At 42.8% G+C, this 25,917-nt stretch overlaps 1 protein-coding gene and 1 long non-coding RNA gene across 5 annotated transcripts in view; one reads left to right on the forward strand and one right to left on the reverse strand.

The window, feature by feature from the left end:
• The window catches only part of LOC126497917 (uncharacterized), a 54,133-nt gene that overhangs the window by 1,805 nt on the left and 26,411 nt on the right, over nt 1–25,917 (forward strand). The gene's annotated exons all lie outside the window — the stretch shown is intronic.
• LOC126497914 (calreticulin-like) overlaps nt 23,817–25,917 on the reverse strand; it is a 29,101-nt gene continuing 27,000 nt past the window's right edge. Inside the window, exon 8 of one of the 3 annotated variants that reach the window (XM_050136161.1) lies at nt 23,817–24,567. In XM_050136161.1, coding sequence (XP_049992118.1) covers nt 24,325–24,567 — 243 coding nt within the window. In that variant the 3' untranslated portion in view covers nt 23,817–24,324. The remainder of the gene's footprint in view (nt 24,568–25,917) is intronic. The other 2 variants (XM_050136160.1, XM_050136162.1) reach the window with 2 other exon arrangements.

Genomic DNA, 25,917 nt, shown 5'->3' on the forward strand with positions numbered 1-25,917 from the left:
TATACCTTTCACTTCCTCATGTTACTACCTTTAATGGAATAACCAACCACTAACTTGAAATTTTCATTTGCGAAAGCTTAATGTCTTAGTTAGGGTTTCTATTGCCGTGATGCAACACCATGACCAGAAAGCAGGCTGGGGAGGAAAGGGTTTATTTATTTGCCTTATGCTTCCATTATTGAAGGAGGTCAGGACAGGAACTCGAACAGGAACTTGGACAGAACAGGAACCTGGAGACAGGAACTGGTGCAGAGATCATAGAGAGAGGCTGCTTACTGGCTTGCTCCTCATGGCTTTCTCAGCCTGCTTCCTTATAGAACCCAGGACCACAAGCCCAGAGATGGGCCCTCTCCTATCAATCACTAAATTAGAATTTTTAAAAAATGCCCTGCTGTGAGATCTTAAGGTGGCATTTCCTCAACTGAGGTTCCCTCACTTCCGAAACTCTACTTGTGTCAAATTAACATAAAGCTAGCCAGCACATGTATGAAGCCTATCTCAAAAAGCTTCTAGGAAATCTGCATACCTTTTAAATTGAGGAGAGAGAGAGAGAGAGAGAGAGAGAGAGAGAGAGAGAGAGAGAGAGAGAGAGAGAGAGAGAGATTTTCTCTCCTTTTACCGTGGGGGTCTCAGGGATGGAACTCAGACTGGCCATCTTGGCAGACTTTGCCCTTATCTATTAAGTTGCTCCACAGGCCACAACCTTACCTTGTTTTAAGAGTTAGTTGAGGGCCTGTCTGCATCTCACTGGCCTGTAAAATCCTTGAAGGCCGACTACTACTCTGTGTTACAAGTCCCCAGCCCCAATATGTATTTGCGCAGATTGTTCTCCCTTCCTCAGTCATGGTTGGTTTCCAGGGGAAATTCCAACTGTGAGGACCACAAGTCTATCATGCCCATGGCTGTTGGCATTATAATAGAATATCCTTCAAAATATGATACAGCTGGGAAGACCTAAGGTCTAGTTACATTTCTGTTTTTAGACTTTTTCCATCACAGGCAAAAAAAACAAGGAAGACTCCAGAACTCCTGGCTCTACCCAGACTCCTCTGACTTAGTCCAGCCTCAGAGAGCAAGTTATACAGGTCTGATGAGCAACCACTTAGTCAGGAGTGTCTCCTTTGACCTCTTTTCGCCTTCATTCCTTCTCCTTTTAAAGGAAGAAGAGGAGAAACTATCGAGCTCTGAAGCATCAGCTGAAACCCAACTGATGTTGACGTTGGCATCTTCTGCTTCTCATTATTAAGTCTGAACTTCACACACACACACAAAAAAAAAAAAAAACTCTAAAAGGAAGCAATTATCATACTCACTTCACAAATGAGGTACTCAGTGTCACAGAGGTCAAGTAATTTGCCCAGGGTTATATGGTTAATAGCCAAAGTAGTTGAGATATCAAAATAAAACTTAGGCATCAGAATCACTGGGTACAACAAAGGAATCACTAGTTGTAGACTTTAGAGGGGCTACGAAATGATGGGTGAGAAGTGCTTTAAGTTGTCGGTACACAACTCAAGTTCAGAAACCAGAAAGTCATAGAGCATTCTGTATTGGAGGATAGCTGGAAGGAAGGTTGTTCTCTGACCTTAGCATACACACCATAGTATGTTAAGGAAATAATAGGAACTATCACTATGCATTTGCTTTAAGTAAAAAAAAAAAAAAATGAAACCTCTTATCTATATAGTACTGCTTTAGCAGTTATGTCTTTATTTGCAAAATCTAGCACACTAACTCCTAGTAGCTAACAGCTAACTTATAAAAGTTTGTTGAGCTAAACTAAATATATAATCTCAGGCATACTTGTCTGTACCTTCAGTTTATCCCCATTTCACAGATAAGAACATTGAGAGGCTGGGGAGATGGCTCAGTTGATAAAGTGCAAGCAAGAAAACCTGCATTATTTGATCCTCACCATCCATGCAAAACAGAAAGAGAGAGAGAGAGAGAAAGGGAGAGAGAGAGAGAGAGAGAGAGAGAGAGAGAGAGAGAGAGAGAGAGAGAGAGAAGCCAAGCTAAGTGGCACGCATCCACCTATAATCCTATCACTGGAGAAGCAAACACCTCAGGATTTCTGAGGCTTGATAGCCAGGCAGTCTAGGGAAATGGGTGCCTGGAACTCAGCGAGGGACCTTCTCTCAGGAATAAGGTAGACATCACTAAAGAAGATAACCCTGCATCACCCTTGTCCTCTGCAAGCACGTGCCTACTGACGTATAAGCAGTTTGGGTCTTCCTGTAAGAAAAAAAAACATGCTCTGGGGGTATAGCTGAGCAGGCAAACTTGCCCAGGCTGCACCAGGTCCTTGCGTCAATCCAAAAGAAAAAAAAAAAAAAAAAAAAGGAAAGGAAGGAGAGGAGGAGGAGGGGAGGAAGAATGAAAAGGAGAGAAGGAAGGAGCACCTAGGAAAGGAAGACGGCCTTCAATTCATTCTATAGGAAATCCTCCCAGTCCCTTTGGGAGCACCAGTGATTTAGAGTGGTTTCTCCACTCATGAGCTCTGGTTTCAATTACTAGCCTGTAGTAGGGGATGGAAGCGGGTCTGTGGGGATAGCGCTGACGGGCCAAACTCCCAAGGCCTACAACTTCCGAGAATGGATTTTTTTTTTAATGACACACCAATGATAAATTTGCAAATGTGTGTCCCAGATCTCATCAAAGCACTGGGTCACATCCCAAATCTATTTTGAGAAGACAAAATATAGATAATGAAAGATATATTATGATCTAATTCATTGTAGCAGGAATGAGCTACACAGGGTAGACAAAAAAGACTTAGTTTTTTTAGGGCAGCTTTAAGTGTCTCTCAGGCTCTAAGCTTCAAATTCCTGGCATGTCCTTCTAATATAATAATAACCACTTTGTACGGATAGTATAAATATTAGACATCATTCATAAATGGTCTATGACAAAGACTGGCCTGGACTCTGTATCTTCAGTAACTGATATTTATACAATACCATTATGTAAAGTCACCACTCACTCCCTACTTTTCAGTCAACCGTCTAATTACTAAGTGGCTCTGTAGTTACAAGTTATTAGTTACAAGAAGGCGGAGGGACTGTCTTGAACACCCGACACTTGTATCCCTGTCATTAAAAGGTAGATGCTCCCTAAGAACTAAAGTTGTATCTGATGACTATAATCTGGACACTAAGAACCAAACTTGTCTTTACAACAACCCGATAAGGATTGCTTCTACCTAACTATACAGAAGAGAAATTTGTTCAAATTCATAATTCACAGGTCTTCTGACTCAAACCTGATTTCTTTAATAATGTGTATTGTTAGCATCCTGGAGAAATAGCCCCCAAGAAGACAGCATAAACTGGAATTCTGAGCCTGGAAAACGGAACGGGAAATGTGGATTTGTGATAAGCCTAAACTTGGGATGAGCCTGACGAGGAGCCTTTAAATCACAGACAGCTTTGCCCTTGGACTTGCCCCTTCGCTATTCTAACTTTCCCATTCCTGAACCTATCCTTAAAGGAAATCTTCGCGTTTCTGTTTCTTTGTTTCCCAACTTTTGAAAGCAGATGTCATATCAGTCTTTCATGAACACCACGCATGTGTGATGTCAGCATCTGTACAGCCGAGAGATGCAGGATAACTGAAACGATGAGGGGAGGCGGTGAGGACCTCTGGATGTACAAAGAGCGGTTTGTGTGCACGAATCTCTGTGACAGGCCTTCCACGGAAATGGTGCTACCCTGGAAAACAAAGTTGTACTGCGATTGTAATGGCAATGGAGAGCTCATGCTTCCAAGCCGCTGGCTTCATAAATACAGCTCAGCAGTCTTCAGAATTACCCAGGGCCTCAAGAATGTGTGAGACTATACAATAATAGCAATTGTGCTACTCCAATAACTGTCCTGTACCAGGGTCTGGGCCATGAAGAGGACAAACAGTAAAAGATTTTTAAATGCCATAGACACCCAGGGTGTCATAAGACAATTCAAGATTGTCATCACCAAGACTTCAGTACAATGGGATGTCCTGGGAACAGCTGAATTTAGAGCCGGGAAAATCCAACCAGGTCCGTTCTTTGCTCTGTATTTCTTTTATTTATATATATATATATATATATATATATATATATATATATATAACTTTGGACAAGTCAGTGAGTGACACCAAGCCATGGTTGCCTCCTCTGCAAACTGAAGGTCATATAGCAACTTGATGATAATATTATGATGATTAAGGTTACATGTAAAAAGCCTGGTGCCTAGCATGCAGCAGAGCCTGTATTCATTAGCATGAGCTTTCTTGCCTACTGGAGAATATTCAAGGTTTGAGTAACCTGAACTGAAAAACAAAATCATTTTTAAGGTTTTCAAAAACTCTACTTAATGATTTTTTTCATCCATTAGTGATATTTGTTAAATACCCTAGAGTTAGGGAAATTATTCAGTTGTTGTTCTCAAAGTGTCATTGGCTCTTAGTGAGGCAGCAACTGCAGTTCTACACTTGCCCTATTTCCTTCCTTTCATTTCCCTCTCTTATGTAAGGTCCTGGAAACCACAAGAAATCAAAGAGAACCCTGGGAAAGAAAATATTTGTACTCGTGGCTGCAGGTCCTTTCATCTGCAGATTTCAAAGCTTTTTTTTTCCCCCGTAAGTAATTACTAGCCCTGCTCAACATGTGTGAATGCCGAGGCACCATCAAATGAAGAGGCTTGTCTTCAATCACAAGGCAAGTCAGAGGACAGGCTACAAACAGAACAAAGCTGTCTAGCTTCCCAGCTTTGGGCTCTAAAGTAGGACACATGAAAATCAACAAAACTTAAAGTGTTGAGGGCAAAAGTTTGAAGAGGACTGGAGATGTAGCCCAGTTGGCAGAGTGCTTGCCTGGCATGTATGAAGCCCCAGGCTGTATCACAAGAAATATATGAAACGGGGCATAGTGGTATAAATCTATAATCCCAGTGTAATGTAACATTTCACTCTTTTGACATTTTGGGGGGCCCACCATCCACCTCCCAAATAAATCACACACAGAGGCTTATTCTTAGTTATAAATGCCCTGCTTTAGTTTGGTTTGTTTCTTGCCAGCTTTACTTAAGTTATCCCATCTGCCTTTTCCCTCTGGGCTTGTATCTTTCTTATTTCTGTATATCTTACTTTCCTTCTTACTCCGTGGCTGGCTGGCTGGCTGGGTGGCTAGGTAGCTGGCTGGCTGGCCCCTGACGTCCTCCTCCCCTTGTTCTCTTGTTGCTCTGCTCCTTCCTCTCTTCTTCTTCTATTTATACCCTCTGCCAGCCCTGCCTATCCTTGCTCCTGCCTTGTTAGTGGCTGTTCAGCTCTTTATTAGACCATCAGGGGTTTTAGACAGGCACAGTAACACAGCTTCACAGGGTTGGACAAATGCAGCGTAACCAAAAGTCACACACCTTAAAATAACATTCCCCAACATACCAGCAATTGGGAGGTAGATCAGATGTTCAAGCACTCAGACTCAGTGACATAGAGTTCAAAGCCAGCCTATGCTACATACCTCCCTGTCAAGAAGAAAAGAGGCAGAGAGAACGGCCACATTTTGAGAGTTTAGTGTGTTTCTGATGCTGTAACTTTGACTCAATGCAGTGAGAAAAGCATAAGTTTCAGAGTCAAATCTGACTTCAAATCTCAGCTCAGCCCCTTACTGTCTATGACCTTAGTCAAACCACAAGCAAGGATATTTTTCTTGGGGTTCAGGGGAAAACCCAGTGATTTCTGTAAAAGAGCCGAGCTCAGTGCCAGGTGCTTTTCAAATGATGACAATGTTGGTGCATGTAGCAGGGAGGAAAATGAAAACACCCTTCTTAAACATGCATAATGAAAATAGACAGCTCTTTCAGTCGAAGGTCTTTTAAAGCCACAATCACTGTTGTGTCTTAGCTTACACATGACTGTATATTGAATATCTCACTTTACAACACAGATAAAGCCTGCTTTGTCCAGGCTCCTGATCCCTTTCTCCCTGGAATTCTGTGCTTTCTCTCACAGCCTAAGCCCAGTCTATCAGCAAGTTCTGGTAACTAAGTCTCCAGTATGTATCCAAAGTTCTAGCTTTATTTTCACAGCCTATCCATACCTGATAGCTCCTCCCTCTTTCCCTGGCTGCCCTCTTTCTCCTGGACCAGCATCTTAACTAATGCTCCTTTCTGTGCTCATGCTCTTTGCCACACCATGATCTTCTGAAAACATCATTCTGGTCTTATACTTTCCCTGTTAAAACCTACAGGGTAGTGGGAGGGGACTGTCAAGAACATTTACTGCTCTTGCTGAGGACCCAAGTTTGGTTCCCAGCACCCACATCAGGCGGCTCTCAAGCACCTCTAACTCCATTTCCAAAGGACCTGACGCCCTCTTCTGGCCTCCACAGTGTATGTGGTACACTGACAGGTGCAGACAAAACATTCATACACATAAAATAAATAAACCCTTAAACAAACAAGAGACAAAACCTGGGGCTGGAGCAATGGCTCAGCGGTTAAGAATACTGGCTGCTCTTCCAGAGGACCCAGTTAGATCCTGATAATCCCCACAGTGGACTCCAGTCTCTGGGGAAGCTGACAATATCTTCTGGCCTCCAAAGACACTGGATGCACATGATGCACAGACACACATGCAGGCAAAAGACCCATTCACAAAAAAAATAACATTTTTAAAATAACAAACACGGACTTCTCATCGACCTTATAATACCTGGCTTACGGTGGGGGCCAGGTCTTTGGAGGTAAAGGACGTCTACAAAGTACAGAAAAACAAGTGCATTCTGACTATGCTGAGATGTTTGATAAAATGAAACATAGTATACAGGGAAGAACTAACAGGATAAAAGACAAATTAGAGAATAACCCGGACAGAATCAGGAGTAAGCTGAGACAGGCTTTAAAGAATTGAGTCTCTAGAGATTCTGGTTTATTATAATTAAACCAGATAAACAAAAATCACCACTGGGAGCAAAAGTGGTACCTACTGCTTTATGTTGCTGGCATTTTCAAATCTAGTTCCTTTTTAAAGATGTATTTATCTGTCTGTCTGTTGAGCGTATGCACACATGTATGTGCTTGTGCACAGAAACTAGGAAGGTGTCCTCCTCTATTGTGCTCCAACTATTACTTGGAAACAAAGGCTCTCCTTGAGCCTGCGGTTTGCACTTTCTATGTTAAGATGGGCACACATACAATAAAGCCAGCCTTTAAAAAAATGAGCACAACTGAATTGAAATCGACATGCATGCACACACATATATTCGTACACACGATTAGAATAAACCAGTTCTACTGGACATGGTGGCACACATATAATCTCAGCACCTGCGGGGTAGAGACAGGAAGATGAGGAAAGGAATATAAGGCCATCTTCAGTTAGATAGAGAGTTTCAGACCAGGTGAAACGGCGTGAGACCCTGCCTCAAAAAAATCCAAATAAAGCCAGGCATAGAATGACACACCTGTGATTCTGGCACAGGAAGTGGAAGCAGGTGGGCCAGGAGTTCAAGGTCATCTTTGGCTACACAGTTAATAAGAGGCAAGCATGAGCTACACAAGACTGCCTCAAATAAACCAAATAGATAAATAAGTAGATAAATGTAATGCAGTACATAAATAGGCATTAAGAATAGAAGTCACGTAGAATACGTGCAAAAAAAAATGGTCTTTGACAATGTTCACTATCTCCTTATAATAAAATCCCTGAAGAAAATAGGAATAAAAAGTTCAACCTATATAGCTCTGTCAGACATACAGAGCCAAGATCATAGAAAATGGGGGGAAAGCAGAAAGCGTGCCCTCTAAACCAAGAGTGAGCCAAGGGCCGTACGCTCTTCATTCCTATCCTGCAGAGTGCTTCCTCTGTTAGTTAAAGCAGTACTGCAAAAGAAAGAAAGAAACAGGATACAAGCAAGGAGGCCGAAGTCAAAGTCTCCCTGTTTACAGATTGCATGGTCCTATATCTAGAAGACCCTACTGGGTTCTTTTTGCAATTAGATTTGATAGACACTTACAGCAAACAAGCAAGATGCAAAATTAAAACACAAAAGTCCATGGCTTTTGGCTAGTAAAATGGCTTATCTGGTAAAGGTGCCTGTTGCTAAGTCGAACAACCTAAGGTGAATCCATGGACCTCACACATTGGCAGCAGAGAACCTACACCCATAGTTTGTCCCCTGATTATATGCACGTGTGCACACAAGCACACACATTTTAAAATGTAATGTTTTTTAATTAATAGGGCTAGGGTGTAGTTCAATTGGTAAAGTGCTTGCCTATCATGTATGAGCTCTGAATTCAATCCCCAGTGCCACGCAAACTGGGTGTGGTAATTCCAGCACTCAGGAATAGTAGAGGCAGGAAAATCCAGTTTAAGGTCACCCTCAGTGGCAGGCCAGAATATAGACACCTGGTCCTGCAGCCATTCAGTCCCAAAGAAACACCCCAGAGACTCATATTAATTATAAATTGCTTGTCCTACCAGGTCAGGCTTATTATTAACTAGCTCTTACAACTTAAATTAACCCATAATTCTTATCTATGTTTAGCCACTTGGCTTGCTATCTTACTCAGTGAGGCATTCTCGTCTTGCTTCCTCTGCATCTGGCTGGTGACTGACTCTCTGCCTCTCCTCTTTTCAGAATTCTCCTAGTCTGGTTACCCCGCCTATACTTCCTACCTGGCTACAGGCCAATCAGCATTTTATTAAACCAATATGAGTGACAAATCTTTACAGTGTACAAGAGCGTTATCCCACAGCACCAGCATGGGATACATGAGATCCTGTCTCAAAAAAAAAAAAATGACAGAAGCTAGGTGTGATGGTACACACTGGGAGTATCAGCATTTGGGAAGCTGAAGGGAGGGCATCAGTTGAGCCCAGGAGTTTGAGACCAGTTTGAGTAAAACACTAAGGTTTCACTTGAAAATGACTGTTGAATGGAACAGGTATGATGAATGCGTGTACCCATCCAGCCCAAGAGCTTGGGTCAGACTGAGAAACCTAGGCTACCTCTTTAAAAAGAAAAATGGGTCAGGTGGTGGTGGCACACATTTTTAATCCCAGCACTTGGGAGGCAGAGGCAGAGGCAGGTGGATCTCTATGAATTCAAGGTCATTCTGATCTACAGAGTGAGTTCCAGGACAGTCAGTGTTGTTACATAGAGAAACCCTGACTTATAGCTATACAACTGGCAAAAAAAAAAAAAAAAAAAAGAAAGAAAGAAAACTAAAATCAAACATTAAACCAACACCATTAGTCATCAGGGAAGTACAAATCAAAGCTGCGATGAGATATTGCTGTATACCTGTTAAATTTGCTACATATTTTTAAAATGGGAAACCACTCAGTATCTTCATATGAAAAGAATAGTCAACATTATTTTGTTATCCAATTTTGTCAGAGACATGAACCCTCAGGTCAGTGAGATGGCTCAGCAGCTATAAAGCATTTGCTACAGAGGACTGAATTCAGTCCCCTGAACCCACCCACTGTGGAAGGAGAGAACACACACACACACACACACACCTATATACCATTAATACATGAATAAAATAGCCTTTAAAAGATACTAAAATCCTCACATGTTGCTGGTGAAGATGTGAAATGGTACAATCAATAGAAAACAGCTTTTCAGTTCCTTAAAAAGTTACACAGAGTTAACATATGCCCAAACAACCCTACTCTTAGATACATAGCCAAAAGAATCAAAAATTTTGTCTGCACAAAAGCTTCTTTATGAATGCTCATAATAGTATTATTCATGATTGTCAACTGTCCACTAACTTGTAAACAGATAAATACATTTGATGTCTAGGGCTTTTTGCTTTGTTTGAGACAAGCAAGGCCTCATGTCTTCTGGGCTGGCCTCTAATAATAATACACTACTAATAATATAAATTATAATATAGTCAGGTGTTGGTGGTGCACACCTTTAATCCTAGCACTCAGGAAGAAGAGGCAGGCAGATCTCTTTGAGTTTGAAGCCAGCCTGGTCTACAGAATGAGCTCCAGGACAGGCTCCAAAGCTCCAAAATTACACAGAGAAACCTTGTCTCAATAACCCAAAAGAAAAAATTTATAATATAATAATAATATAACTGAGGATGACCTTGAACTCTTGATTCTCCTGATTCTTTCCTAAGCACTTACTTAGATTATAGGCATGCACCACCACTCCCATTAAAAACACCTGTATGTCTTCATACCATGAAATGTTATTTAACAATAAAAAAGAATGAAGCATTTGATGAGACCCTTTACTCTGTGTAATGGATTTTTTTAAAAAAAAATGGAGTACTGGTTCATAATATAAAATAAGGTGTGAAAAAAATGTCATAAGCTTTGAGAAGAAAGCAAAGGGAGGGGCATAAAATGAGAATAAGACATGAAAAATGAAAAATCTTGACAACAATTATGAGCAACTATGTGACAGGTGTTTAGGGAAACCAGATGGACTTGTCAATGTAGCATAATTCCTAGGCAACATTAGCATTTTCTTTTCTGGTTTTGTTTTGTTTTAGATAGGGGTTTCCTCTGTAGATCAGACTGGTCTCAAACTCAATATGTAGCTGAGAATGACCTTGAACTTCTGATATTCCTACCTCTATTTCTCAAGTGCTAGGATTATAGGCATGAACCATCCTGCGCTGTAACCTGGGCTTCACGCATGGCAGGCAAGCTCTTTCCCAGCTGAGTCTCGTCTCTAGACCTCACTAGAGCTGTCAAATTGTCCTGATTCTTCTGATTGTTCTGTTCAGCAGATGAAACAGTAAAACCAGGAAGATGCAGCATCATTTAGCACTGCCCTCAAGTGGTGATGGCCCAAATGTCTTCTGGTTTCATAAACATAAAATATGTCTTCAAAGGAACTAATAGTGTCTATAGAAAGACAAGCAAATCAAAGGACTTAAAGGGCTCTTTCTCCCCTCTCCGTCTTTTCAAAGAGGGCTTAATTGACATGGTGGCACATGCCTGTAATTCCTATATTTGGGAGGAAGGAGACAGGAAGGTCTGCAGTAATTCAAGGTCATCCTCCCTACATAAAGAGTTCAGTTTAAAGCCAGACTGCGCCTGATGAGATACTTCTTAAAAAAAAAAAAAAAAAAAAAAAAGAGTTGAGGAGATAGATGGCTCAGTGGATAAGGTGCCTGCCGTGCAAACACGAGGACCCAGTTCATATCCTCAGAGCCTACGTGAAAGCCAGGCGCAGTGATATGTGGCTGTAATCTCAATGCCCGGAAGCAGAGGCAGAAGGATCCCACAATGGTCAGTCTATCCACATATACTTGCACAGGTAAACATATGTATCCAAACATGCACACACAGAGACAGTACCCAAGAAGAGGAGAGGAAAAAAGAGAAGAGAAAAGAGCAAAGACAGAAGTGAGAAAAGAAAGGTCCGAGAAGAGCCTGGTTTTCATAGCGATCAAATCTGTTTTAGTATCTGTGAACTTTCTATCTTGTGGCAGGGGCAGGATCTTAATATGTTTTCTATGACTTTAAGTCTGTGATGCTCACCAGTTGGTGGTGGTGCATGCCTTTAATCCCAGCACTCGGGAGGCAGAGGCAGGTGGATTTTTGTGAGTTTGAGGCCAGCCTGATCTACAAGAGCTAGTTCCAAGACAGGCACCAAAAACCACAGAGACACCCTGTCTCATAAATGAATAAATAAATAAACAAACAAAGAAACAAAACCCTGTGATTCTCCTGCATCAGCCTCTCTGTATCTGGGATCGGGAGACAATCGTGTGCCATGACATCCAGACAGTACCTTTAGAGAGCTATTTGACCATTGTATGACCATTGACTCTCGCTCTGGGTCCATTTCTTTGCTTCCCCTCATGGCTTTTTCTCTTTGTCTTTGTAGTGTTGGGGATTGAACCCAGGTCTTTGTGCTTGCTGGCAAGCATCCTACGACTGAGTTATACTCCAACCCTCACTCAGTGTATATTCTCTTTTTTATTGTCAAGTTTTTGTTTGTTCCAGGCAGGACCTACCATAGTCCAGAGTGGCCTTGAACTCGCTATGTAGCTGAAGATGGCTTTGAAGCTCTGGTCCTCCTGCCTCCATCTGCAGAATGTTGGCATGTTCAGTCCACACCTTGTCTTTTTAGTGCAGTGGTGAAGATCAGTCACGGAGCTTTGTGCATGCTAAGCAAACATTCTGTCAACTGAACCACATCCCCATTCCTATTTGTCTTTTTTTCCCCGTTTGTATTTCCTAAGAACAAAGACATTCTTTTCTATATCTATAGAGCCACCTAAATTTATGAACAAATTCAGAAAATTTTAATTGTTCTAATTGTGCATGGCCTTACTGTACTGGCTAGTTTTAGTCAACTTGATATAAACCTAAACATACCTGGGAAGGGGGACTCTCTATTAAGGGGTTGCCTCCATCAGATTGGCCTGTGGGTAAGTCTGTGGGATATTTTCTTCATTGCTGATTGATGTTGGGGGAAGCATCCCCTGTGCTCAGTCCTATCTCTGAGCAGATGGGCTTGGACTGCATAAGAAAGGTAGCTGAGCAAGCCAGTACACACCTTTCCCCTGGTGGACTCTGTGCTGTTTCTGCTTCAGGTTCCTGCCTTGTGCTCCGGCCTGATTTCCTTCAGTGATGGACTGTGGCCTGTAGGCTGAGGTAAACCCTTTCCTCTCCCAAGTTGCTTTTTGGCCATTATGGCATTTATCACAGCAAAGGAAACCAAATGAGGAAAAAAAAATAGTTCTAGAGAGTGCTCTGATGAACTCAACTGTATTGTTTTGGAGGAAGATTGTAAAAGGATTTTGGGAGTTTGGGGCTGGAAAAGTCATGGTTGATAAGAATGTCAAGGGAAAAGCAGATGGAAGTCTAGTTTGTGAAATTGCAGAGGAAAGTTTGAGACCCCCCCCTCCAAGATTTTATCATGGATGTTCATGTGATACATTTGAATTAAGAATCTGTGGAAGCAGCTGGGCATGGTGGTGCAAGACCATAATCCCAGCAGAAGACAGGGGCGGGCAGAGCTCCCTTAGTTCCAGCTGGGGCTACACAGACAGACCGCGTCTAAAAAAAGAGAAAGTGGAAGTGAAACTCTTGCTTTAAAGGGACAATGCTAGTTAGCTGGGGCTAGAAAGTCATCTGTGATTAACAGGAGACAAACATCACTGAGGTGAAATCTTCTAGGAAGTGGTTCCTCAGGGTAACACAGAAGCTCAGGTCCAGTCAAGAAGCAAGGCTGCATATCAAGCTTGCAGCAGAACTTGGTAAACAATGTGTAACAGTTTCCTAACCGGTACTCGCTTTGAAAGTTTAAAGCGGGTAATGGACAACAGCTGAAGCTTGGTACTGCGTGACAGGGTCTAAATCTCAACAAAGGAGGCCAGGAGATGCCTGGTACATCCTCAGTCGCGAGCAAACTCCTGGACTGAGGGGTGGGGAGTCATGGAAAGAAGCTGGAGCCTGGCACCATGGGAAGTGTCAGAGTCCCTGAGAGACCAGGGAAGGCAGTGGTTGAAGGATCATGGGGTGGCCATCCCTCAGGATAGCAGCAAGCATGGAGTGGAACAAGTCTGAGCCTACCAGGAAAAACAAGCTGTGTGTGCTGCTGGTATCGGAGCAGAAGGACTGGGACTGCCCAAGTTCTTTGGAGCCCAGAAAATCTTGATTTGAGTTCCAGACACTAAGTAACTTTCACTGTTACATTTCGGGTTTGCTTTGATCTGACTGTGCCTGGTTTTTCCCTCTTGGGATAAGAGACCATTTAACTTGTTTTTAAGCTTTTGAAAGTTCGCGGAGCAAACGAGAGAAAAGCGAGCCAAAAGGCGCACCATCTCCTTGGAGTTCTGTGCTTCGGGTTCCTGTCCCGCACTCCTGCTGAGTTCGCTCAGGAACGGACTGGGACCCGGAAGCTGAAGCAAACCCTTTCCTCCCCCATGTTGCTCCTGGTTAGTGTTTTGTCACAGAAACAGAGACACAAACTAAACCACTTACTCAAAGTTTCCTAATTGGGCCTGTAACGCTCTATCAGCAGTCTAGACCTCAGCTAGTGTCTGAGTGCCCAGCCGACACCGTGCGCTGCATTTAAACAGTGCGACTCCTCAGTCTTTTTTAAGCTCGAGTAGGGTCTTCAGGCTTCCATTATTATTCATGCCATATCACATTTTGGATTTTATTAACTCTTGTGTCTTTGAGACAGCGTTACCTTGAGCTTTCAGTTCTCCTCCTCTATCCCCCAAATGCTGAGATTAAAGGCAAGCACCAGCACACCCCAATACTTTGCCGGTGTCAGAAAACCCTGCTGGAGTTTGTCTCATGCTTTTGTGTAATTAGATTGATATTTTCTTCTGAGAGTCAGGACAGTCGGTAACACTGCCTGGGTATGGTTGACTTTGAAGTGCTGTGATTGTCCCGCCACACCTGGGTAACAGGCACTTTGTAACTTTGTCATTTCCTTTACAATTTTAGGTGGCATTTTACTATAACTAAGATAGTCTTCTTTCTCCCCTACCCTCGGGTTTCATGCGGCCCATGCTGGCTTCAGATGTATTTCGTAACCGAAAATGACCTTCAGCTGTTGGCCCTCCCTCCAGCCTTCATCTTCAGAGTGCTGTGGTTACAGGAATGCAGCACCATGCCTCATTTATTTATATGCTTATATATGACCATCAGTATAAACATGTAGACTCTTATTTACTAGGCTATACTCTATCACTGTCTCTGCATTTTTTATTATCTAACTTGTCCCAATGTTGAATAGTGAGAACCCCTTCAAGCTACCTTCTGTATCCTTTCAATCTCAGCACCTCCTTGCTTTCTTAATAAGTTGTCCCAGGTTCATTTTGTGCTTTCACTGGCTGTTTCTGGAAGTCAGTGTCAGCCATTTTTCCCGAGAACTTCCTGTATGGTAAGGAATGGATGTTTAGAAACCAAGATCTGGGCACCAGATATGCTCATTGCTACTGAGTGTATAAATGGCTCGTAAGCCCTTTTAACAAACAAAGCTAAGGGGGTTGAAATGGCAGTTGAATTTAGTTAACTGTGTTTAGTCATCAATTCATTGCTGGTACTTCTAATTCTAGCCCCTTAGGGTTTTTCTTTATTTGCATCTCTCTTTCCCCACAGTGACAACTCTGGCTCCCAACGACACCAATGTCTTCCTTTGTATATTCAATGTTGTAATACACAAAATAGTTTCAGAATTGCTGCATTGATTCCATTACCAAAATATCCCACTAAATAGGATTCAGGATTTTCTTGCAGTTTTGCTTTGTTTTTAGAGTAATAGGCGTGTATATATTGAAAGTACTGCACTGAAAAAAAAAATACATGGATTGGTCTTTCTTCCCTTCAAAGCCAGTGTATCATGTACTTAAACGTAGTCAAATTCATTTGTTTTTGTTGATATTCATTTTCAAAATACATATTCTTTTTGACAAGGTCACCATGTAACCCTGGCTGGCCCCAAAATTACTATGTAAACCAGGCTGGCCTCTTAACTCACAAAGAGCTGCCGGCTTTCCCTGCCTTCTGAGTTCTGGGACAAAAGATGTGTGCCACCATACCTGGCTTAAGATACCCATTCTTGTTTATTTGTTTTTCACTTTGAATATGGAAAAGTTAGTATTGTTCCCAAATTCAAATCCCTGCAGAAGGTGCATAGAATGTTCTACAAATCTGTGTGTCATCCGACTGTGGGAGTTATGCCTGCTTTCTGTGCATTGTTTCATTTTTAACACATGTGCTGTCACCTGTGATTCATCCTAGGACCCAGGTCTTCCGAACTGGCTCTCTCCTGCCACTATGTGGGCCCCAGGATCTAATATAGGACATCAGACTTGATGACAAGCACCTTTACCCACTGAGCCATCTCACTGGTGCCTTTTTTTTTTTTTGTCTGTTTTTTAAGAGCAGGAGGATTATTCATGTTGGCCCAAGGTCTCAGGGTCTCAGTTCGTTATAGTGGAGGACAGTGTGGGGGAGTAGAGCAGCTCACCGCCGCAGTGTGGGGAGGCACACAGAGAAAGTGCCTGTGAATTGTGGTTCTTACTTGGGCCCTCACCATGAAGGAACCTCCTCCTCTGTGGTGCTCTCGCCTCTCTGGTTCCCTTGCTACATCAGCTGAGACTGTTCTTGAAACATTCTCCACTCTGGTTTCTGATAGCAGCCGCCTCTCACTTTTTCTTCTTTCACAGCTTCTGCTTGTTCCCCTTTCTCTATTTGCCTACCCTAAAATTTACCATTCCTCGGCCTCTTCATGGCTCCCTTCTGTCTCCTGTCTGCCTTTGTAGAGTCTCAACTATTTCTATTTTCAAATGCTGACTTGCTGATGACTTCAAAATTCATACCTTCACCCCAGACTTCCCTGGTTTCAAAACTTACAACCTACTGTGTGCTGACATCCACATATATTTCTCATGAACTCTCAAGTTTAAGATGTCTAAAATAGAACTTCTCATTTCTCTGCAGACCTGCTCCTCCCAGAATCCCTCCTCCAAGTAAATGTCAGCCATTTGTCTCCTTGCTTTAGCCAGAACCTGTGAAGCTGTTCTCCATTCCTCTGTTTTCCTCAATTACAATACTCAACCTACCTGCAAAATCCACATTTCACTTCAAAATTATGTCCAATTAGACACGCCTGACTGCCTTAATACCACACCATTTCAGAGTACTCACTCTCTGTATAGCTGGCCTCCCCTCAGGCACTCCTCCTCTCCATTTCCCACACACTTGTTTTCTGTATAATAGCTAGAATAACTTTAAAAAGTAGGCCAAATGGTTGTGGTGGCTAGCACATGCCTTTAATCCCAGAATAAAGGAGGCAGAGGCAGGTAGATCTTTTGTGAAGCCAGCCTGGTCTACAGAGCAAATTCCAGGACAGCCAAGGCTACACAGAGAAACCCTGTCTTGAAAGAGGGAAAAGAAAGGAAGGAAGGAAGGAAGGAAGGAAGGAAGGAAGGAAGGAAGGAAGGAAGGAAGGAAGGAAGGAAGGAAGGAAGGAAAAAAGGAAGGAAAAAAGGAAAAAGAAAAAATCATGTGCTTAACCAGCTTGGGAGCACATGCCCGTAATCACAGCACTCAGGAGGTTGAGGCAGGAGGACTGAGTGGCCAGCCTTAGCTACAAAACAAGGCTTTGTAACAACAATAATCATAAATTAATAATAGCTCTGTATAGTTCTTAGATATTTGATATGTGTCAAAACCTAGCTCAACTACTATATCTATTTCTATAGCTAGCTAGCTATCTGTACACACACACACACACACACACACACACACACACACACAAAGAAAGGGAAGGGAAGGGAGAGAGAGCTTTTTTCCCTCTTCTTTAAAATTTCCACAATTCCATGAAAAAAAAATCTACCTCAATTTTATAGAGCACAGAAAGATTAATAAATTTATTCAAGGTCACACATTTGATAAATGATGGGACTTAGATCTCCACCCAAACAGCCTGTAGCCTTTAAACAGTTTAAAAAATTATCATTATATGTATGTGTACACAGTGTGAGGTAGCCCCCACTACAGTGTGTGTGTTTTAATTTAAAGGAAATTTTCATGGAACTGTTTTTTTTCCACTTTTACCTTGGTCCCAAGGATGGAACTCAAGTCGGCAGGCAGTCTTCCTCAGCAGGCACCTTTACCCACAGAGCCCAATGCCGTGCTGGCCCAATTCCTCAGCTTTTAAAACTATTTACCACACCACATTGGGTCAGGCCACTGGCCAGTCTCAAATACCTTGATGGCTTCTCACTATACCCTAACTAAACTCTCAGTAGCGTATCCAAGTCCTCACTCTCCACTGTGACGTGTTTCCTAGTGACCCCTCCAGACCCCCCTCTTTCCTTTCCTTTGCTTTGTGCACGGGTCTTCCCCTCCCAGCTTCTTCTCTGCCTACAGGCCACTATATGTTCCCGCTCAGACATTCCTCTCCCTGATCATCATGTGGCTGGTCCCATCTTGTCCTCAGACCTCATTTTAGTTTCTAGCCTTTCCTCCTTTGCTATTCTTTTTAAAAATGTTTTTAACCTTTATTGAGAAGAGTGCACTCAAGTGCCACAATTATGAGTCTGAGGTAGAGGACAATTTTCAGGAGTTGCTTCTCTCCACCATGTGACTTCTGGGGGTGGAAGTCAAATTCAGGTCTTCCAGCGTGGTAGCCAGAACCTTTACAGGTTAAGCCATCTCACCAGCCTCCCCTGGCTATTTCTTAGGTCCCTTCCCAGTAGATTCTCAGTCCTGTATTTATTTTCTTCTTAGCTCTTAGCAATTTGCAATTATTTATTTGTTTACTTGCTTTGTTTCTCTTCCTCACCAAAATCGAGTGCTATGTCTGAATCACTCGTTTGTTTGTTTGTTTGTTTGTTTGTTTGTTTTTCCAGACAGGGTTTCTCTGTGTAGCCTTAGATGTCTTGGAACTCACTCCGTAGATCAGGTTGGCCTGGAATCACTCTTCTGTACTCAGAGGCCAGCACCATTTGCTGTTACAGAAGGAACTCTAGCATTGCTCCATAAACATCCGCTGTCTTTTCTTCTTCATAGCTTCTGTTTACTCACACTTTCTGAGCCCTGGCCACTTTAAAATATTGTCGCCTAGATTCTATCTCCTCCCATGTATACCCTCACTCCACCTCCCAGTTCTTCTTTTATGTGCTATTAGCTGTGGTTTTTATTGCTGCTAATTGCCTCAGTCGTTTCATGGTTCCTGATTCAGATTCCTGAGGGAGAAATATTGATTTGCCCAGCTCACTTTCAAGAAGGCAGAATGCATTTGTAGGTCATTGGCAAGCCCATGGGTGCTTGCCTGCCGGTTGTATTCCCAGGCCCAGGCCCAGCAGCTGCTTTCTGGCAGGATGTGGGTGGAGATCTTCTGCAGAGCGCTGCTTTTCACAAGAGTGGGGAATTTGCAGGGGCAGGGACGGATATTTGAGCATTAGCTGCAGGAGCAGCAACTTTTTAACCAGGCCTCATCAAAGGTCCATGTTCCCCAAAGGCTGAACTCTGGAGCAGAACTCACTCGGGAAGAATAGTAAACACAAATTGTAACCCCGCATAGTTACACAGTGTTTCTAAAGTGCTAGATGGGCATTAGCATCTGCATCTATTCCTCCAAACCTCAGGATGTAAAGAACATTGTTTCCCTTGAACAAAGGAGAACATTAGCTAAGATTAAATAAATAATGCCACTTCCCTGTAATCCCAGTATCGAGACCAGGCTCAAGGTCACACACCCCAAAGACATCAGGTCTCTCTGCTCTTGCGCATCTTGCGGCCTCCTTCTCTTTCTGTGCGGTCATTTTGAATCATCCCAAAGGAATAGTAAGAATAAGCAGTTGAATGTACAGTGAGCTGCTTTAGAGATGCTCAGGGGTGATGTGAGCCTCCTGGAAGCAGCAGTATAAGATGCTTCTGGGCTCTCAGCATATGGCTTCCTAAGTAGCTGACCATCTATGGAGTACCAATTGTGTGCCGGTTACTCGGTTTCATATGTGCTCCCTAAGTTCAACCCCACAACATCTGGGTGCAGCAGGTACCATTGTAATCCCCCACTCAATACATATGGAAATTGAAATTTAAAAAATAGTATCTTTCCTACATGGTTGTTTGTCACTATGAGTGCCATTAGAAGCCAGAAGAGGGCTTCGGATCCCCTGGAACCGGAATGGCAGGTAGTTGTGAGCTGCGCCGATGTGGGTGCTGGGAATCCTAAACATACTGTGACATGCCCCCCAAGCACATCATGTACACACATGTAAAATGATAATAAATTAAACAAAATTAAAACCTCGTAAAACAGTGCTCAGAGAAAAGATTGAAAATAACGAAATGAGGGCTGGAGAGATGGCTCAGTGGTTAAGAGCACTGACTGTTCTTCCAGAGGACCCAGGTTCAATTTCCAGCACCCACATGGCAGCTCACAACTGTCTGAAGATCCAGTTGCAGGGGATCTGACACCTTCACACCAATGCACATAAAATAAAGTTAAATAAACCATAAAAATATTTTTTAAAAAATAAAATTTAAATAATGTCACATAAATAAAAATATGTTCATATAAAACAAAAATCATATTTTTAAGAAAATATGCAAACAAAAACATATTATACAAAATTTAGTTCTCTGTGTGGAAAAGGGGGAAAAATTTTAGTGTCATTGTCAGAGACCAAAGATAAAGTGTCATCTACAAAATCAAACCAATCAGTCAGCAAACGAGCACAAAAACTAGAGACAACACAATAAATACTGGATAACTGTCTCTGCATTGGGGAAAATGAGAAGTTTGGGCTTTTTTTTCTTAACATATACATAACTCCAACATTTTTATGCTAAAAATCTATGTTTTTGAAAATAATTATTTTGAAAAGTATAAAAATATAAATTTAATATATATTAAAGCATCCAGAGAATGTGGAATCTAGAAGAAAAGCCCTATGGAAAGCAGTTGTGACCACAGTTCAGGCAAGAACAAGGGTGGGGAAACCCTGCTGGAGGGAGGGGGGGGGCTCAGATCACCGTCTCGGAGTGCAAGATCCAAGCTCCACAGCAGGAGGGCCCAGTGCCCCCAAGAGGGAAGTGGACAGAGAAAGGCCCTGGGGCAGGCTGAATCTGTGGTGGCCTCTTGGACCTGAGGATCATGCCCGAGGAAGCAGAAAAATGTGCTGATGGCAGGAGAGAAGTGCAAAGGTTATGGAAAACTGGGTCCTAAAAGATGGAAATCTGACTCAAAGAAACTAAACAACAGAAGCAGAGGCAGGCGGATCTCTGTGAGTTCCAGGCGAGCTTGGTCTCATGTTTTGAATTCCAGGCAAGCCAGGGCTGTGTAGTGAGATCCTGTCTAAAAATAAGTAAATAAAAAAGCAGATAGGAAGTGTGAAGAGGCAGCTCCGAAACTGTGATTGAAGGACGCTTGGAACCCACAGAGGAACCAGCTGAGCAGGTGAGTCCTCTGTCTAGAGACAAGTAAGAGTAAGCTGAGATCACCCTGACTGGCCTGAACTAGAAGGGCTTGAGGGCAAAGATGAGGAAGAGATCAAGACACTTGCTGATCAAAAGAGAGGCAGCTGTGTGTTGAGTTTGCTGAGAGGCTGTTAGATAGACTGAAAAGACAAGATGACTTGGAAGGCAGGCTGAGCTGCACAGAGGAGGAACATCTGTGTGTGTGGCACCAGGCTCTACTAGGCTTGAAGGGGATGCAGAGCTCCTCGGCCAGCCTGCCACTCCTCCCTGACTCCTGCCAACAGCTGACCTTGGAACAGAGGACTGATCTTTGCAAGGCTGCCTTCTCCCTTCCTCTGTCCTCTGCCCCTCGTGACTGACTTTCTCGCCTACTTGCTTCTGCCGCTTCCTAGAAATTTCAGCTGGGTATTTTTGGAGGGTATTTAAGGAATGCAATCACAATACAAAATGTCTTTAAAAAGCATGGTATGGGAGACTGAAGAGATAGCTCAACGGTTAAGAGGACTGACTGTGTCTCCAGCAGTCCTGAGTTCAATTCCCAGCAACCACATGTGGCTCACAACCACCTGTAATGAGATCTGGTGCCATCTGCTGGCCTGCAAGGACACATGCAGGCAGAACATTGTATACTAAACAAACAAATAAACAAATCAACAAGTGGTCTGGAGCTGCAGAGATGGTTCAGCAGCTATGAGCACTGGCTGCTTTTCCAGAGGTCTCTAGTTCAATTCCCAGCACCCACACGGCAGCTTCCAACAATCTGGAACTCTGGTTTCGGGGGATTTGAACTCTTCTGGCCTCTACCTGCACCAGGCACACAAGTGGTAGGCAGGTAAAACACACACACACACACACACACACACACACACACACACACATATATATAAAATTTTAAATTTTAAAAAAGCTTCCTGTGAGATACACATTTTGTAATGCATATATCATTTTGTTGTTGTAGCCATTTTTAAATGTTAGAGACAGACCTGAACAAAAACATACTGTGCCATTACAGTGTCTAGCTTTAGGTATTTTTGGACAACCTCATTTGTTGTTGACTCTTTTACATTAGTAACCGGATTAAGATGGTGAGACTTCCGAGAGCCACCTGTCAGTTCTCCCAGCACTAGGGTACCGTGCATGTTAGCAAGCACGTCACTCAGCCGCAACCCTGAGACCGAGTTTGTTGCATGTCTCTCCCCTTTCTCACTGCTCACAAGAAGTGTCGTGTGCTCCTCAATGCTGAGAGGCCCAGTTAGTGCTCTCCTGAATCCTTCAGCGGAAGAAAGGAAGCCATGTTTGTGCCACAGAATCAGCGGCATGAAGCTCACTTCGCCGCCCATTTCTGGGTCCAGGCTGCCACCTCTAAGGTGCCCTCAATGTGCTGTGTATCCGACAGTGCCAGGGAGATCGTGTGTTGCTCATGTATGATATTTTAAAACTTTTTGTTGTCTTGAAACCTTGCCTTTTGAGGGTTGGTGTGCTATGGCCACTCCACCTGACTATGAAAACTCTCTACGGTCCGTGGACTGGCAGTGTGCTAATCCAGACAAGTTTCTTCCCACACCCAGCTGCCCACTTACAAGTTGTCTTACTTAGGAATTCTTGTGTGCGTGCACAATGCATGTGTGTGGAAGTTAGAGGACTTAAGCTGGTTCTTTCCTTCTACCACGTGAAACTCAGAGATGGGACTCAGGTCTTGGTGGCTAGCTGCTTTTACCATTGAGCCATCTTACTGGCCCCTAACCTAGACTATTTTACAAGTCCCAACTCCCCCATCAGGAGCTGGACAGCTTTTTCATGTCTGTAATTCCAGCACTCAAAAGGCTGAGGTAGGAGGAAGCTCAAAGCTAGCCTATGCTTCATAGAAAGGTCTCTGCCGGTCAGTGCAACACAGTGAGACCGTGGGATCCTGTCACAAATGGGGATGAGGTGCTTATGTATATATGTATGAAACTGTCAAAGAATAAATAAAAGATATTCTTTTAAAACTTAAAAGTTTTGCTTTTCTAAAAAAAAGCAGAAAAAGCAGAACTGACTAGGGCCCAGCCTCCAGGGAGGAAGGAAGAACTTCCGGGCACTCTCACTGATCTCATGACTCCAATTCCTGTTGTTTAGCCTTGTTGTTCTTTAACTCCAAAATCTGTTCTGTGTTTTTCTACATTCTCCAATACCTGGGCCAAAGGTTACTCTCTGTATGAAGTTGTCTCTGAAACCAGCAGGCATAGGCAGAGTGAGTTGGTTGTTTTGTTGGTTGGTTGGTTTTTTAGTTGTTTAGTTTTGTGTTTGAGACAGGATCTTAGGCTAGGTTGACCTTGAGCTCACTATGTAGTTGGGGATGATCCTGAACTCCCGATCCTCCTGCCTCTACCTCCCAAGTGCTGAGTTTGTTCTTTCCAGTAGATATTTAGTGAACACCTTGATTCATGTTTGTAGCCCTATGTAATGGTTATTGGCTCCTTTACTGTTGGATTTTTTTTTTAAATGCACCCAAAAGGACATTTCTTTCATGTAACAGGTTGCCCACAGTCTGTATCAATAGTAATAGATATTCATTCAAATTGCCTGGTACAGTAGAAGGACAAGCTTTGCAACCAGATGAACTTGAGTTCAGAGACTGGCCCACCCCTTACTGATTGACCCTGAACAAGTGTCTGTGCCTGTAAACCAAAGATAGCCATGACCTCCGCAGTGACCACTGCAAAACTGAATGGGCACATTGTAGGCAGGCTGCAAATGCGTGGGAAAATGCTTTCTAATCTACAAAGAACTACAAGAATGCAAGAGATAGTGACGCTGTGAGAAGGTGGAACAAAGCAGATAGAAATAAGACCAGCAAACCTGCAAACAAGTAACAGTCATTTAAAAATTAGGACACGAACAAAGTGAATTTCATGAAGTATTTTTCCAAGCTCTCAGTAGATGTTCTGATTTTGTTTCTAGGTACTCATTACATTTACAAGAGAAAAACATTGGGTAGAACTGTCAGCACTGCTCAGTAAATACTGAGAAATGTATATATTTAAACAGAAAATCCCCAGGAGAATAGGGCTCAACTGAAAGTGAGAACCAAGTTTATACAGAAGCTTATTTACCAACAATTAATTTCATAAACACCATGATAATGATAGCAGTTTTAACAGTAGTTAACTCCCCCTTTTTTTATTTTACAATGTATTTGCATTGGATACTTTACACACATATACCAGTCCCTATAACCACCTCATGAAACAGAAAATACCATCCCCTTTCTACCAATAAGCAAATGGAGCATGGAGGGGGAGTGGAAATATAAATCCCAAGTTTATCTGAAGAGAGTGAGTCACTTTCCTTCCCACATTGCTAACCATGAGCATTTCCCCTGGTAAAGCACTGTCTCTTGCTTCTGTGCAGAATTCCCCTGGGCAGTTACAGCTCATCCTTCTGATCAAAGCGGGCTTCCTTTTTACCCAGAGACGCGCTGTCTTCCAGCTTGGACTTTTCATCTGGTTCCTCCTCAGAGTCTTCTTCATTGTCCTCCTCATCCTCCTCATCAAGTCCCCAGATGTCCTCTTGCCTGGCCCGCTCCCTTTCCCTCTTCATTTTGGTCTCTTCTGCCTCCTTCTTTTTCTCCATTTCCTCAAACAGCTCTCTCCACTGCTGCTCTACATCCTGTTTAGAGTGTGGAATTTCAAAGTTTCACAGATGATATAAACAGATACACTTTAGAAACATCTGTTAGCCTTCCCGTTGGCTTCAAGATTCCTAGGATGGTGTTCCTTTACTTAGGAATTTCAGAACCTCTGGGGAGGAGAGGAATCTATGTCTGGATGTATGATGTACCTTGCATTTGTAAATAAAATAGATATAAAACTAGGCATAGTGTTGAATACCTATAACCCTAGCACCTGTGAGGTGGAAGCAGGATCAGGAGTTCAAGGTCATCCTCTGATACACAAAGACTTTAAGGTTGACCTAAGACCCTGTCTCAAAATGAGAAAAGTAAAATGAAGTAAAAACTAAAATAAAGTAATTTAAAAAGTAAAGTAGGCTGGAAGATGAGGCTGGAAGTAAGGAAAGGTCCTTGACCAAGCCTGATGACCGGAGTTTGGTCCCTGGGACTCATATAGTAGGAGTTGCCCTCTGACCTCCACATACATTCTGTGGCATGTGCATGCACTTACACTCTAAATAGATGTAATAAAAATTTTTTAAATGCTTCACTTTTTCCATCATCTATTTATTTGGTGCCTCTATCACTGCCCAGCGCAGGCTAGACAACGTTGGTGTGTTGTTTGCGTTCCTCACAGCAGTGCGTATGTTACTCATCCCATTTCCTAAGTGAGGGAATCTGATGTTTGGATTTCTTATTTATTTGTTTGCTTATTTTGTCCTTTAGATAGAGTGTTGTTACATAGTGTAGAATGACCTGGAATGCTTTCTTTTTTTTCTTTAAGAAAAAATTTTTGAGACCTATGCTGCCCTGGCTTGTCTTAGAACTCACTATGTAGACCAGGCCAGGCTGGAACTCACAGAGATGCACCTGCCTCTGCCTCCTGAGTGCTGGGATTTAAGGTGTGCACCACCATGCCCAACCGTGGACTCTTTCTTAGTCCTTCCATCCCTGCTTCCCTTCCTGTAGTTTTACAGTGTTGGATGTGCCCTCATACCCAGCTCATGTGGCCTTTCTATATTTTGTTCTCTCCAAACTGAATATAAACCCCACGAAGATAAAAATGTCTCAATTTTATTTCTTTGCTATATCCCCAACAACTGCTGTGGTGAACAGGTTCTTACCAAGTATTTGTCAAATGAATGCATGGTTTGTAGTTATCATGTTTTTTTTGGGGGGGGGGGTTTCGAGACAGGGTTTTTCTATGGTTTTGGAGCCTGTCCTGGAACTAGCTCTTGTAGACCAGGCTGGTCTAGAACTCACAGAGATCCGCCTGCCTCTGCCTCCCGAGTGCTGGGATTAAAAGCGTGCGCCACCACCACCCGGCTGTAGTTATCATGTATTGAACA

The sequence above is a fragment of the Alexandromys fortis genome, unplaced genomic scaffold (assembly GCF_014885135.2).
Source record: "Alexandromys fortis isolate MF-2015 unplaced genomic scaffold, M_Fortis_MF-2015_v1.1 scaffold_13, whole genome shotgun sequence".
Classification (NCBI taxonomy): Eukaryota; Metazoa; Chordata; class Mammalia; order Rodentia; family Cricetidae; genus Alexandromys; species Alexandromys fortis.